We start from the raw sequence: 13,353 nt of genomic DNA, 5'->3' as shown, positions 1-13,353 counted from the left end.
AATATCCCTAAGGAGACTTTTTACAATACAAGAGAAACGAAACCTACTTACAGGAAGTCAAAGACACCTTGGCACTTCCAACTACTTACAGCTGTGTAGTCTTATGTGCCTCCTCTATCCCTGCTGCAAGCTCTGTAAATTTTTGCATGAGCAACATTATTAGCAGCAACATCCAAGTGCTGTGGGGATATAAGAAATTATCCCTGCTTTTATATGCTAGATGAAGAGAGTTCTAGTGTCAGAGAGAAGCTGGTACACTCATTATGACTTGACTGTAGCTACCATCTCACAGCCCTTTGGTTCAGCTATCATAGTTTTCTCTCTGTGATAACATAACAAAATGTAGCACATTGCACTTATTCCTATTACATTTCATATTTATAGATTTGGAACCTGGTTTCTTCCTCCTGAAACCTTTTTAGATCCCAATTCTCTCATTCACTGCATTAGCTATTGCAGCTTGCTTTGTATCATCTGCAAGTTTTATAAGCATGCAATCTGTGTCTTTGCCCAAATTATTGATAAAAGTATTGAACTTAATGGTAACAAAGATGTATTCTCTGTGACATTCTTCTGAGACCTCATCACAGATGACACAAATCCATTAATCCGTCATTAATTACTACTCTTTGGGTCTGGTTTTTCAACCACTTCTTAATTGACCTAATTATTCTGTTATCCAGTGTACATCTTTGCATCTTATTGACAAGCCTATGATAATATTCTTTAATAAATGTCTTGCTGAAACCAGACTGACCGTTTCTATGCTATTTTTCTGATTTAGCCATCTGATTTTGCAATTCCTTTTATTTCTGAAATTCCATTATTTTTTTCTGAGTTTGCTGACTTTATCTGATAATCCTTCTAACCCTCCAGGTTCTTGCCTTGCTCAATGCTACTGACTTCTACTACATCAATCACATAGCATCACTGGCAAGGCCCGTATGTCATCACAAGGTTTTGTTCCACTTCTGCAAGCTTTAACTTGATGCTCCCAGTCTCTGGCCAGACTTTCCTTATTATTGCTCCTAACTGCTGTCACATAGAGGACATGCTTTCTATAGCCCTTGGGTACTCTAATTACTTCTACTTCTTGCAGCTCAGACTCATTTGGACTTCAGTGGATTCCTTGCCTCCCTTAAGCAAATACTTCAATGACTTTTCTACCTTCACTTTCTTCCCCTTTTGACATTCTGTTCACCTCCAGTAACTTGGGTCATTGTGTGCTTTCTCTGCCTTTTTGGTCACTGAGCACTACTGAAGGAAGAATGCTTTTTAACTATGCATGAGTTGCCAATTAGAAAAATTCATTATTTAAAAATTCATCTAGTTACTTACTGTCTTGGGGAGGGGGAAGGAGAAAGAAGGGGGCAGAAAAATTTGGAACCCCAAATCTTATGAAAAATGAATGTTGAAATCGATCTTTACATATAAATAGAAAAAATAAAATACTATTTACCAAAATAAAAATCATCTGGGGCACTTGTTTCTCATATATGCCCTCATGTTTATTTCCCACAGTAGTTATTTTAAGTCCTCTATATATACTCAAACCCCAGTCCAACTCCTTTTACCCACAGAACATAACTTCACTTAATATTTTATAGGAAAATAAAATTGAGTCCATTTCCAGGGAGGTTCCTTATCTACCTCTTATTTTTCTCTTATTTACTTGAATGTATCTTTGTATCTTTTATTATCCTTCCTTTCTTCTCACCAGTCCTTGAAGATACCCTATTCCTCTGCAAAGTTACTCTCTCTGATTCAAGAAGGAACTGACCCTCCTACTATCCAACATACAAACATTCCTGAAAATGGGGTGAAATAGATTGCCATTCCTAGACCTAGTTGATATACTGGCACTGAAGTCTATTAAAGCTTGGAACATTCTACTTTAAAAACAGAAAGTCTGGGGCAGCTAGCTAGGTGGCACAGTGGATTTAGCACCGGCCCTGAAGTCAGGAGGATCTGAGTTCAAATCTAGCCTCAGACACTTAACACTTACTAGCTGCGTGACCCTGGGCAAGTCACTTAGCCCCAATTGCCTCACTTTAAAAACAAAAACAAAACAAAACAAAACAAAAAAACCAGAAAGTCTAGTGGCATTTTCCAAATGCCCAAGAACTAAGTTAAAACCTCTATCTTACTTTTAATGCTATCTAATTAATGACTTTTGAAGCCTTTCATATCTAAAATTCTGAAGAAGGGTTTTGGTTGGAGTATAGAGCCAAAGAACCAGAATTAGAAGGAGGATTTGTAACTCAATCTTTTCATTTTACAGAAAAGGAAATCCAAGGCACAGAGTTTAAACGACTTGACAAATGTCACACAGATAGAATCAGACATGATATTTGGGCCCAGTTCCCCAGAGCACTCAAGCCAGGGCTCTTTTGCTTTTCTTTTCTTTCTTTCTTTCTTTCTTTCTTTCTTTCTTTCTTTCTTTCTTTCTTTCTTTCTTTCTTTCTTTCTTTCTTTCTTTCTTTCTTTCTTTCTTTCTTTCTTTCTTTCTTTGCAGTGCAGTTGGTGTTAACTGACTTGCCCAGGGTCACACAGCTATTAAGTGTTAAGTGTCTAAGGCTGGATTTGAACTCAGGTCCTCCTGAATCCAGGGCTGGTACTCTATCCACTGTGCCACCTAGCTGCCCCACCAGGGCTCTTTTTCATTGGTTACTTACCTATACACTGAGGGTTTTTTGAGACAAATTCAACTAAGAGAGTTTCAGGATATCATACATCCTAGGCAGCATGAGTCTAATCACGATATTCATAAATCATTGGAGGAAAGAAGACAAAGCCACCCGTGTTCAATACTGCTCACTCATTGATTTTCATCACATGCAGCAGTGATTATGGAGACAAAATTATTTTCTTATCTAAATAATACAGAAAAATTCTCCATGTTTTTCTTAAGAAGGTCTTTTCATAGACCCATTCATCTCTTAGGATCTCATGTGGCTGATTGCTGTCAGTTTTCACTTAAGTAAGACTCAAGGAAACTACTTAAATTATGCATAAAGATGGGGGCCAGAGCATAGCTACACACACACACACACACACACAATTTGATAGTAGAACCTGTGTTTCATGGTGTCACTTGGAGAAAAGAGATAATAGGGTTCATGGGGTTGAGAAATACCATGTAATTTACATTTTTATGCTTTGCAAGATTTTTAGCTTTCCCCCAGTAATATCAGCTGCAATTCTTTATTCCAGTAACAAGGCAATAACTAATTAATCCCTATGGTTGGTGGACGGAACTATTGCAAGGAAAGGTAATAGGGACCAGAGGAGTTGACAATACTTAGCGTTGGGTTCTATATAGCTGGCAATAACTTCTATTGTATCTTGCAATAAAAAAATCTTGAAAGATTTTACACCAAACAATGGGGGACATATAAAATCGTTATCATGGTAACCTGTAAATGAATCTGGCAGATATTTTTATTATATTTCTATTATATTTTCACTAATAGTTATTTCCTGGAGAGCTGGCTTATCTATCTGGCTTCTATTACAATATGTTCTTGCATCCCAGTTCACTAGTGCTACTACAATGATTATGATACTCTGGAGTAGACTTAAAATTCTATAATGAGTCCATCTTTTAGTATGTTATTATTTGTGTCAGGTAGCCAGGTTTGATTAGGCCAAAGTCTTGCTTTCAGTTGTCATATTTGCAGTTCGCTTAGCACAGGGGAAACCATTTGTCACATTTCTATATATTGTACCTTTAACCCCATCCTCTGGCAGGCGTGTTTATTGGTCATAAAGAGGACTAGGAAAAAGACGATGGATGGTTGAGTAGAAAGCCAATGCTCGCTCCCTTGGCCTCAATTTCTTTGTCTGCAAAATGACTGGGTTGGAATAGATGACCTGTGTGGTCCCTTTCAGTGCTACCTTGATGAGTCTGCTAATGGCAAATATAATTTAAAGTGTTTATTCCCCTGACACCAGGATATATATTTTCAAGTTTTCTCCAGTGTTCTGTTCTGTAATAGTGTCTTGACCATAGACAGTAAGATGGCCAATGGCATGAAACTCCTGTTAGGGAGACCCTTGAGGTTTATAGACTGAACAAAGTGAGGGTTCACATTAAGGACCAACAAGGAGTTTTTCTCAGGGATGCTTTTGGCTATTAGGAAGCAGCCATAGTGGAGAGGAAAGAGTGCTGAATTTGGAGTCAAAGGACCTGGAAAATGTCAGGTCTAGCAGTTCTCTTGCCATGTGACCCTGGACACCTCATTGAACTTCTCTAGGCCTCAGTTTCATCAACTGTTAAATAATTAGAGGGCAGGACTAGTTTGTCCCTGAGGTTTCTTCCAATTCTAGTATGTTATGTGATAATACGGTCTAGAGTCATGGGCACACTCCATGTCAGGAGGAGGGAGACTGACCAAGGGATAATAGAGAAAGGCATTGCTTGACCTTTTAGGAGGTCAAACCATGGGGGAGGAAATAGATATGATATGCATTGTTCAGCTTCTAGAACCCAGACCAGGAGAGGAGCGATGGGTATGAAGAGTTATGTATCTGATTTCATGGATTATCCTTATCCACCATGCCCACCCACCTTTATGTAGGTATGATTATGTCTTTGTGCGTCCCTGCAAGTTAATATAATTGACCTAGGTTTTATTATTTGAATATATATATATATATATATATTTATACTTGCTAACTTATATGTGTCCAGGTTTAAAATAAAGTTTTAGATCATATTTTGAATTCTGATATCCAGTGGTAATTAATAGATAAAAGCAAACAGTGGACTTTTGTCATCAGCATTAAACAACATTAAGAAATGCTACAAATGTATGACCATTTGGCTCTTTAGGAGTAACATCTGACAGAGATGTTAATAGCATCCAGGAGTCCCTTTAAAATTTACTGTTTAAAGTTAAGTACTCTCATGACATTCTTAAATGGAAATCTATTTTTAATAAATTCCATTTAGTTTGGTTAATAGATGTTGCTAATAAATATTTTAGTTTAACATCTTAACTTTTTAAAATATGAGTTGACGGGGAGCCAAAAAGTATAAAGAAAAAGATATGTGTAATCTTACTTTGCAATATACTTCAAAAAAGCGGGGGAAGCTAAAGTATATTATCTTTAGGTTATTCCTCCTTTATTGGTTTTTGGACATGAAATTAAGTAAACAGAAGTTCTCTTACTGCACATAAGCTTGTTTGTGTTCTTTGTAAAGGTGATGATTAAATTGTGGTTTCAGCTATCGCTGTTTTGCCATAATGAACTGTCATCATCTTTTTAGTTATGAATGTCCTATACCCTAGGGTCACCATGGTCCTCCCAAGTCATCTACATATATATTGTTGTTCAGTTGTTTTTAGTTGTGTTCTACTCTTTGTTAGCCCCTCTGGGGTTTTCTTGGCAAAGATACTGACTGGAGGAGTGGTTTGCCGTTTCCTTTTCCAGCTCGTTTTATTGATGAGGAAACCGAGGCAAAGAGGGGTAATAAGTGTTGGAGGCAAGATTTGAACTTAGGAACATGAGTGTTTCTGACTCCAGACCTGGCACTCTATCCACTGTGCCATCTAGCTGCCGGAACACATACATATACACATACATGTACATAAACATAATATACATATGTAGATACTCACAAATATACATATTTTATAGGGCAGCTAGGTGGCACAGTGGATAGAGCACTCACCCTGAAGTTGGCAGGACCTGAGTTCAAATTTAACTGCAGACATTTACTAGCTGAGTGACCCTGGGCAAATCACTTAACCCCAATTGTCTTAAAAACATCTGAGGATATCTCCAGTCATCCTGATGTTTATCTTACCACTGGATCCAGATGGCTCTGGAGGAGAGATTGTGGTTGGTGACTTTGCATGGCCTTCCCTCACTTAAATCCACTTCATTGCAAGTCATGACATCACCCTGATGTCATGGTCCTCTTTGAGAACAAAGGATAAACAACAATAACAACATATTTTATATATTTCAATATTATGCAGTTTTATATAAAATGTTTTATAAATTATAGTTACACGAAATTTAATAAATCATTTAAACTTATTTTTCTTCTTAGTTGATATTAAAATTAATATTTGGAACTTTATTATAATTTTACCAAATTTATTTAAAATTCATCAATTTTATTTGAGCAAATGAGACATTTCCTAAAATTCATAAATTAATTGATACAAATTTTGATTTACTATAAAAATAAACATCAGTGAATCTGTGGTCTCATTGATGAGTCTCTTCCTTTTGGGAGATATAAATTGGAACCCAGCCATGTCTGCCTATGTGATTCTAGTCCATTTTCTCCCATAAGTTCACTTCTTTTGATATCAGCTTATCTATCATTTGTCCCTTCCTTTCATTATAAGATAGTCCTTTTTTCACTTATGTATGTCTTTGATGACATTATTTATTCTATTTTTTCCTAATTTCTTTTTTGTAATATGCTAATAACTCCATTTTACAGATAAAGAAACTGAGGCCCAGGGAGGTTGTGACTTTTCCAAATTCATATAGGCAGTAAGCATCAGAAGAAGGATTTGAACCTAGTTTCTGTGACTCCAGAGGCATGCTGCCCTCCTAGTTTCTCCATTACCCTTTGGGCAATTCCCAGAGAATGTCGCAGCCATACAAATATTTTAGAAGCATCTGAGTTATTATAGGGAGACATTGTACTTATTAAAATAGTTTTGCAATTTCTAAAAGGTCCTATATCATCTCCTTATTTATTTCTGGTCCCAACTCATGCTCATGGTCCATTTACATTGTCTATTTAAATTACACACACACACACACACACACACACGCACACACACACACACACATCAGATGCACAGAAGCACAAGCTCTTGAAGTTGGCCACCTAATTGTATATCATAATTTGGATGAACAATAGACATTTTTTATCCACTTGGGATTTACCATATGGAAAACCTGAAGATCCAATATAAGCTCCTTTATTTGCTTTTTTAAGCCCTTTTCAACCAGACCATAGCCTGCTCTTCCAGCCTTATGACATTTTACTATATTTCCTACACTCTGTGGTCCAACCCCATTGGCTTTCTCTCTCTTCTGCACATGTAGAGCTCCATTTCCCACCTCCCATTCTTGGCATCCTTGGACATCCTTGTCCTTTGTCCCTTCTCCTCTCCTCCTTATAGGATCCCTCATTTCCTTCAAGACTGAGATCAAGTACTCCCTTCGATGCAAAGTCTGTTGTGATTCCTCCCGGGTGCTAGCCCCCTCCCTGCTGTTGAGCTAATACATATTTACTCTGTGTAGATTTATACATGTACTTTTTGTCTCACCCATCAGAATGTCAGCTTTTTTTGAGGAAGGACCATATCATACTTTGTTTTTGTAAACCCAGACAGTAGCATAATTCCTAGTACACAGTAGGTGCTTAATAAAAAGTTGTTAATTGATTAACTGTATGCCATACAAATTGTTTTTTATCAAATTTTGTATTCTTGATCTGTAACATTTGTTATAAAATTCCTCAATACATACTAAAGAGTCGAACAGTATATTTTCTTAAATAATTTCTGCCTTAATCAGCTTTGGCATCATTATTCTACTTTGTAAAATAACAAGTATGTAACTCAGTACTATTAGAATTAATTACAAAGCTAAAGGGCCTGGTGGATTAGCTTTGTCTCTGTATAATTACTGGTTTAAGAGTAATGATAAAAAAGTACACTGGTTATTTGTTGTAAGTGTTCAATTTAGACAAATAGAGCTTACATTATTGTGATAAGAAGTAGAATACACAAATTCCAATGAAATAGAGCTCCTGTCCAAAAAAAACACAAAGGAAGACTCTAGCTTTTGTGGTGTGTGAAACATCCTTTTCTAATGGAATAACTCCAGGAGAAAAGAGAAACAAGGTTAGGGGTCATATAGTCATATCCATAAATCTTGAAAACATAATACAAGTTTAGAAATGAGTTTACCATAGCTATGCATTCATTGACTTTATTGCATATTGGACATTACAAACAGACCAAATAATTCAGAGTCCTTTACACACTTTCACTTTCTACACTTCAGAAAATCTAATCCTGTTGGTGAGATTGCTCCTTAATTCTGATATTTGCATTTATTTGTGCAATAGTTTGTTATCAAGAATTTAGTGCTTCATTATATGGTTTGGAGATTAATCAGTATATCTGTTTCTTTGTACCTTTCTCCCTCCTCATGCCTAGCTTTTCACTATTTTGATATTCAGGAGAAGTGATTAAGAAAGGTAAAACTTCTCCTGGTTAGTTTTATTCTTTGGTGAGAACTGTGGCAAAGAATTTGCCTGGAGAAAGATTCCATATGTTTACATGGACATTTTTGAGTTGTTTCTGATTTTTGTTATCCCTCTCAGCCATTATTGGAATTGATTAACTAACTTTTATAAGGCTCTTTTTAGCATGCTATTTAATGCAAGTCAACCTAGTTAGCACTTAATTCATCATTATAATTATTAGTCAGTTAGTCAGTAAATATGTATTAAGAGCCAATTATGTGCCAGGCAATGTAGTAAGTGCTGGAGATATGAATATGAAAAAGAAAAGCAGTCTCTTTCCTCAAGGAACTTACAGTCTAATGGGGAAAGACATCAACCACAAAGAGAAAAAGGAGAGAAGGAAGGCACTATGGAGAAGCTAAAGGAGAGCAGCTGGGTGGGAGATGAATATGATTAGAGATAATGTCCATGATGGCACATTTAGATCCTTTTAGGTAACTTTGAGCCTCTTCTGGCTCCATCCAAAACTGCTGATCTCTCATCTCTAGTGTTAAGGCTAAGAGTAGCAGAACTAGGGGCGGCTAGGTGGCACAGTGGATAAAGCACTGGTCCTGGACTCAGGAGTTCCTGAGTTCAAATCCGGCCTCAGACACTTGACACTTACTAGCTGTGTGACCTTGGGCAAGTCACTTAACCCCAATTACCCTGCAAAAAAAAAAAAGAGTAGCAGTACTAGTGCTTCAACACTTTTCTTCCCCATTAGATTGTGAACTCCTTGAGGGAAGGGACCATTCTTTACCTTTCTTTGATTTAGCACTCTTCCTGGCACATGGAAATCCCCTACTAAATTCTCTCTCACTTGTCTTGACTTTGACCCAGGTCTGATAATAGTATAGCTCTCTTTCTACTATGCCATACTGCACATATGATAAAGATTTCATGAGGCTCGAGTCAGATGGCATTTCCTCCAAGAAGTGTTCCCTGGTGCCCCTAGACATCACCAGCTGAAAGCATTCTTATTCTTCTCAAATTTGTGAGCATTTTGTCTGAATTGGTCCTTTGGTCCATCAAATCCTCTTTGTATTCTGCTTATGTGGGTACATGGTATATCATGCTAGTATATTTTAGGTCCTATAAGAGCAGGCTTAGTGCCATTTTTTCCATCACATATACTTAGTACCCAACACCTTTGCATAGGGCAAACAATAAATACTTATTGAATCTAATTTATATTCAGTGCTGCTAACTGAAGCTATGTGGCCAAATATCTAATGAGATGCTTCCAGAATTAGGCTCTTAATTGCGTAGTCTTCCTCAACACAAAGCTGGACACTTTTTTTTTTGGGGGGGGGGGGCAGTGCAATGAGGGTTAAGTGACTTGCCCAGGGTCACACAGCTAGTAAGTGTCAAGTGTCTTTGGCCAGATTTGAACGTTGGACACTTTAATCTCTATCTCTTTTGCCACTTGACAAAGAATAGTGTAGGTAATAGAACTAAGTTGTGATAAGTAATCAATTTAAAATATTCCTAAATTTAGTCAAATAATAAATGCTACCACAGATTGAGCCCATACAAGACTTTTGGTGGCATTCTAGGATTGGTCTGAATATTATTCGCCTTCTGTGTTACTGTGAGGAGCTTTTGAGTTTCACTTTAACAGATGAAACTTGAAGCAGAATAAATAATTGTCATGAAGAGTGAGTGAATTTTTCTGACATGAAACATATATATCCTTGAATTCTGAGGCAACAATCAGTAATGATACATAACAAGTTGTGGGGGTTTTACTGCCAGAATGAATGGAGGGAGCATTCGGAGGCTCAGTTTGATTCCTTTTCTGGCTTCCATGTTTGGACTTGATGATCCCTAAGTTCTCTCTAAATTCTAAATAAAACTCTTATCCTGTGTCTATGGATGTTGTGGGAAAAGGAAAGCCTGGGATAAAATCTGTTTAGTCAGTCTGGGACAGTTAACTTGAGGTTTGGGATTAATAATCCTATGATTTGATGCCTCAGAATTATTGCCTTTTGAATAGAAATCTACTCTAAATCAAAATATATGTTATAGTTATTTTTACCATTAACATATGTTGCTGTGTTTTAAAAAATGATTGCTAATACTGCATTTTATAAATTAATTGCTACTTATATATTAATTCCTATTGTACCCTTTATAGCAGTAAGCATTTATTATTAATTAATATCATATATATCAGTAAAGAATTGACTGAGTGGCAGTTAGTACAAGCTGGAGAAAAGCCCCAGACCCATTTTGTCTCTCAGAGATACAGAAGTGGTCTCAAGGAGAGTTCAAAAGTCCTACAAAACCTACACTATCCTAAGAGGTAGAGAGTGCACCAAACAACAGCATTCCAAGCCAGGGGATTAGGTCAGGGAGCCAAAGTAAAGGAAGCCTCACTTGGCCAAGGGTTTTATCTTCTTTTGATAGAGGCAGATTATACACTGATCAAAGCTAGTTGGTTAGCATCATTCAATTCCATTGGTTGACTTGACTTGAGGGTGGTACAAATTAAAATGAACTCTACCCAATGACATAAGGGAAGAGTATGCAAATAGACCCTCACTGAAGGGCAAAGGTGAAATCCAGTATCTAGGTGTGGTTTAATCCCATCAGTTCACTGATGTAGACAAAAGAATCAATCTTCATTTCTTTTGTTCCCTTCTGCTTGTCCTAAACAAGATTTGTTGAGAATTTTGGAGAACTTGACCTGGGGGGGGCGGGGGTCTGAGGAAGGATTGAAACTGATCACTGAGTTCCCCTAATAAATTAATTATTAATAATTTTTCCCACATGGCTAAAATATTATTGTCAAATGGATTACTTTGTAAGCTTTAAAGAGTTAAAATTATAAATTGTTATATAGGAATTTATTAATAAATTGCTTAGTTTTATTTTCTGTGGTTTAGCTGCTTAAAGGTTGTGCGTGGATTTTGTTTCTCCTAGGATTCAGAATTTCCCATCAACATACAGCCAAATCCAAACTTATATTTCTACAAAGAAAATATTTGTCCACCAAAAATTGAATACAAGCTAAGCAACATTTTTAGACTGCATGAGCTTCCAGTGAGCTGGTAAGAATCCTATTTATCTATTTATGACTTTTACATTTTATTATGGAGGAATTCTGGTGATTTTTAGGGATTCATGGTGAGAGTGCTTGCTTTTAGCCTGTTCCCAAGTTGCTATTATAGCTGTGAGTGAATTCACTTAGAGTTGCTGATGATCTTTGAACAAAGTGGTTTAGGCACTTGATGGCAGTACAGACTAAGTGGACTATTCTGCATATATGTCTTAGAAGCTGAAGTTCTGATTTCATATAAGGAAAATAGATACTGATGACAAATGGATCCCCATATCTTCTAAAAAGTAAACAGAATCTCAGTTGGTAGTCATTACATGTATGCCTTAGGCATGCATTTTATATGTACATATGTAACAGGCGTTATGCATACAGATCTGTTTTTTAACTGTTTGTTTATCATTGCACAATTTCTTCCTTGTATGAGTATTTTTCCTCTTATTTTTCTACTTTCTTAAAATAAATATAATGAGGTGGAATCTGGGGAAGATAGATATCATATTGATTAAAAAGCAAAGGTTTATTGTTATTTGCTGGCAGTTTTTGGAGGGAAAAGTTATCTATGCAACGAATCTCTATTTGTCTGTCTAGCCTTTGCTGTTCTAAGGAAAAGGGGTTTTTCCCTTTCTTTCTTAATTTGTCTGATATCCAAGTAGATAATGTTTTCAATAATTGTTTATATAACATGAATATGTGGACTTGAAATTCTGAGGAGAACCTAGTAATTGAATAAAAGTAAGCAAAAATAATTGTTTTCATTGTGTGAAATTAATTCCCTTCTCTGTGTAAACATATGTGCCATACGCATATGTACTATAAACTCATACACATATGCATTTATATGTATAGTAGAATTTATATTTACATGTGCAGTAAATATATAGTATGTGTGTGTGCATAATACATATATACAGAGAAAGAGAGAGGGTGGAGAGAGAGAACTATTTACATTTAGTGTACTAAAATATCAAAATAAGCTAGGAACCTAAATAATTGACTTTGATTTTATCTGAGGTGAGAATATTTTCTAAAGCTTTTTCTACTAAAATGTCTCCCATGCCTTTTTATGCTTCTGTCTTCCTTATCAATCACACATGTTTGAACTGCGCACAAGAGTGAAGAGTGTGTTTCTGACAGCAGAACTGGTGGTATTAGGAAGTATGGAAATCAGGCATAGGGAAATGTAGGGAAATATAATTTAAAGATACTGAAGCTAGACTTCAGTTTGTGGTGAATTAGCCTGGTGTGTGCCTTCATAGGATTGAGGGATTGGATAGATTTACCAGGCTGGGTCATATACAATTTCATCTCTGTAAGGGATGGAGCCTGAGGTCTGTCAAGGACTGCTCCTGAATGGAATCCATGGTTATTGATTGAACTCATAGGGGAGACTGGGGGAGGTAGGGTAAAACCAGCTCTGCTGGTTCTTCTTAGCTTCTCTTTGCATGGGTCCCAGACTAATGAGCAGGGACATGATGGGAGTTGAAACAAATCTCACTAGTTTCATCCATCTCTTTTGCAGTTTTGACAAATGGAGTTTTCAGGGTAATTTGCATGGACCTAGACTAATGTCCAGAAGTTTTATAGGAATTAAAAAAAAATCAGAACATGTTTCAAGTAAGACTTTAGAGTGAGAGAGTCCTCTTGATATCAGGGAAAAAGTTAAAAAAAGGGGGGGGGCAGCTAGGTGGCTCAGTGGATAAAGCACCAGCCTTGGATTCAGGAGGACCTGAGTTCAAATATGGATGTAGACACTTGACATGTACTAGCTGTGTGACCCTGGGCAAGTCACTTAACCCTCATTGCCCTAAAAATACAAATAAAGACTTGGTGCCTAAAGGCTTCTTTAGCTGGCTGGGCATAAAAATGGCTATGATTTCAATCACAAAAGAGCTGCAATAGCCTCCTTAGATAAAAGTGTTTAGACCTCCAAATAACCACAGATCTTAAGCTGAGGCATTTAAAAATGTAGGAGAAACCTTGGGAGAACACTCTAGTACAGGGAATCGCTGAGCTTAGGCCC

General features: G+C 36.7%; 1 protein-coding gene across 1 annotated transcript in view; it reads left to right on the top strand.

Annotated features, from left to right (window-relative positions):
* SPAG16 (sperm associated antigen 16) overlaps positions 1-13,353 on the top strand; it is a 1,175,972-nt gene that overhangs the window by 139,117 nt on the left and 1,023,502 nt on the right. The window contains exon 10 of the mRNA XM_043996008.1: positions 11,195-11,322. Within this exon, the coding sequence (XP_043851943.1) occupies positions 11,195-11,322 (128 nt within the window). The remainder of the gene's footprint in view (positions 1-11,194; positions 11,323-13,353) is intronic.

Source organism: Dromiciops gliroides, chromosome 3 (assembly GCF_019393635.1).
Source record: "Dromiciops gliroides isolate mDroGli1 chromosome 3, mDroGli1.pri, whole genome shotgun sequence".
NCBI lineage: Eukaryota > Metazoa > Chordata > Mammalia > Microbiotheria > Microbiotheriidae > Dromiciops > Dromiciops gliroides.
The sequence above is the reverse complement of the archived record's forward strand: the minus strand, read 5'-3'. Positions and strand labels throughout refer to the sequence as shown.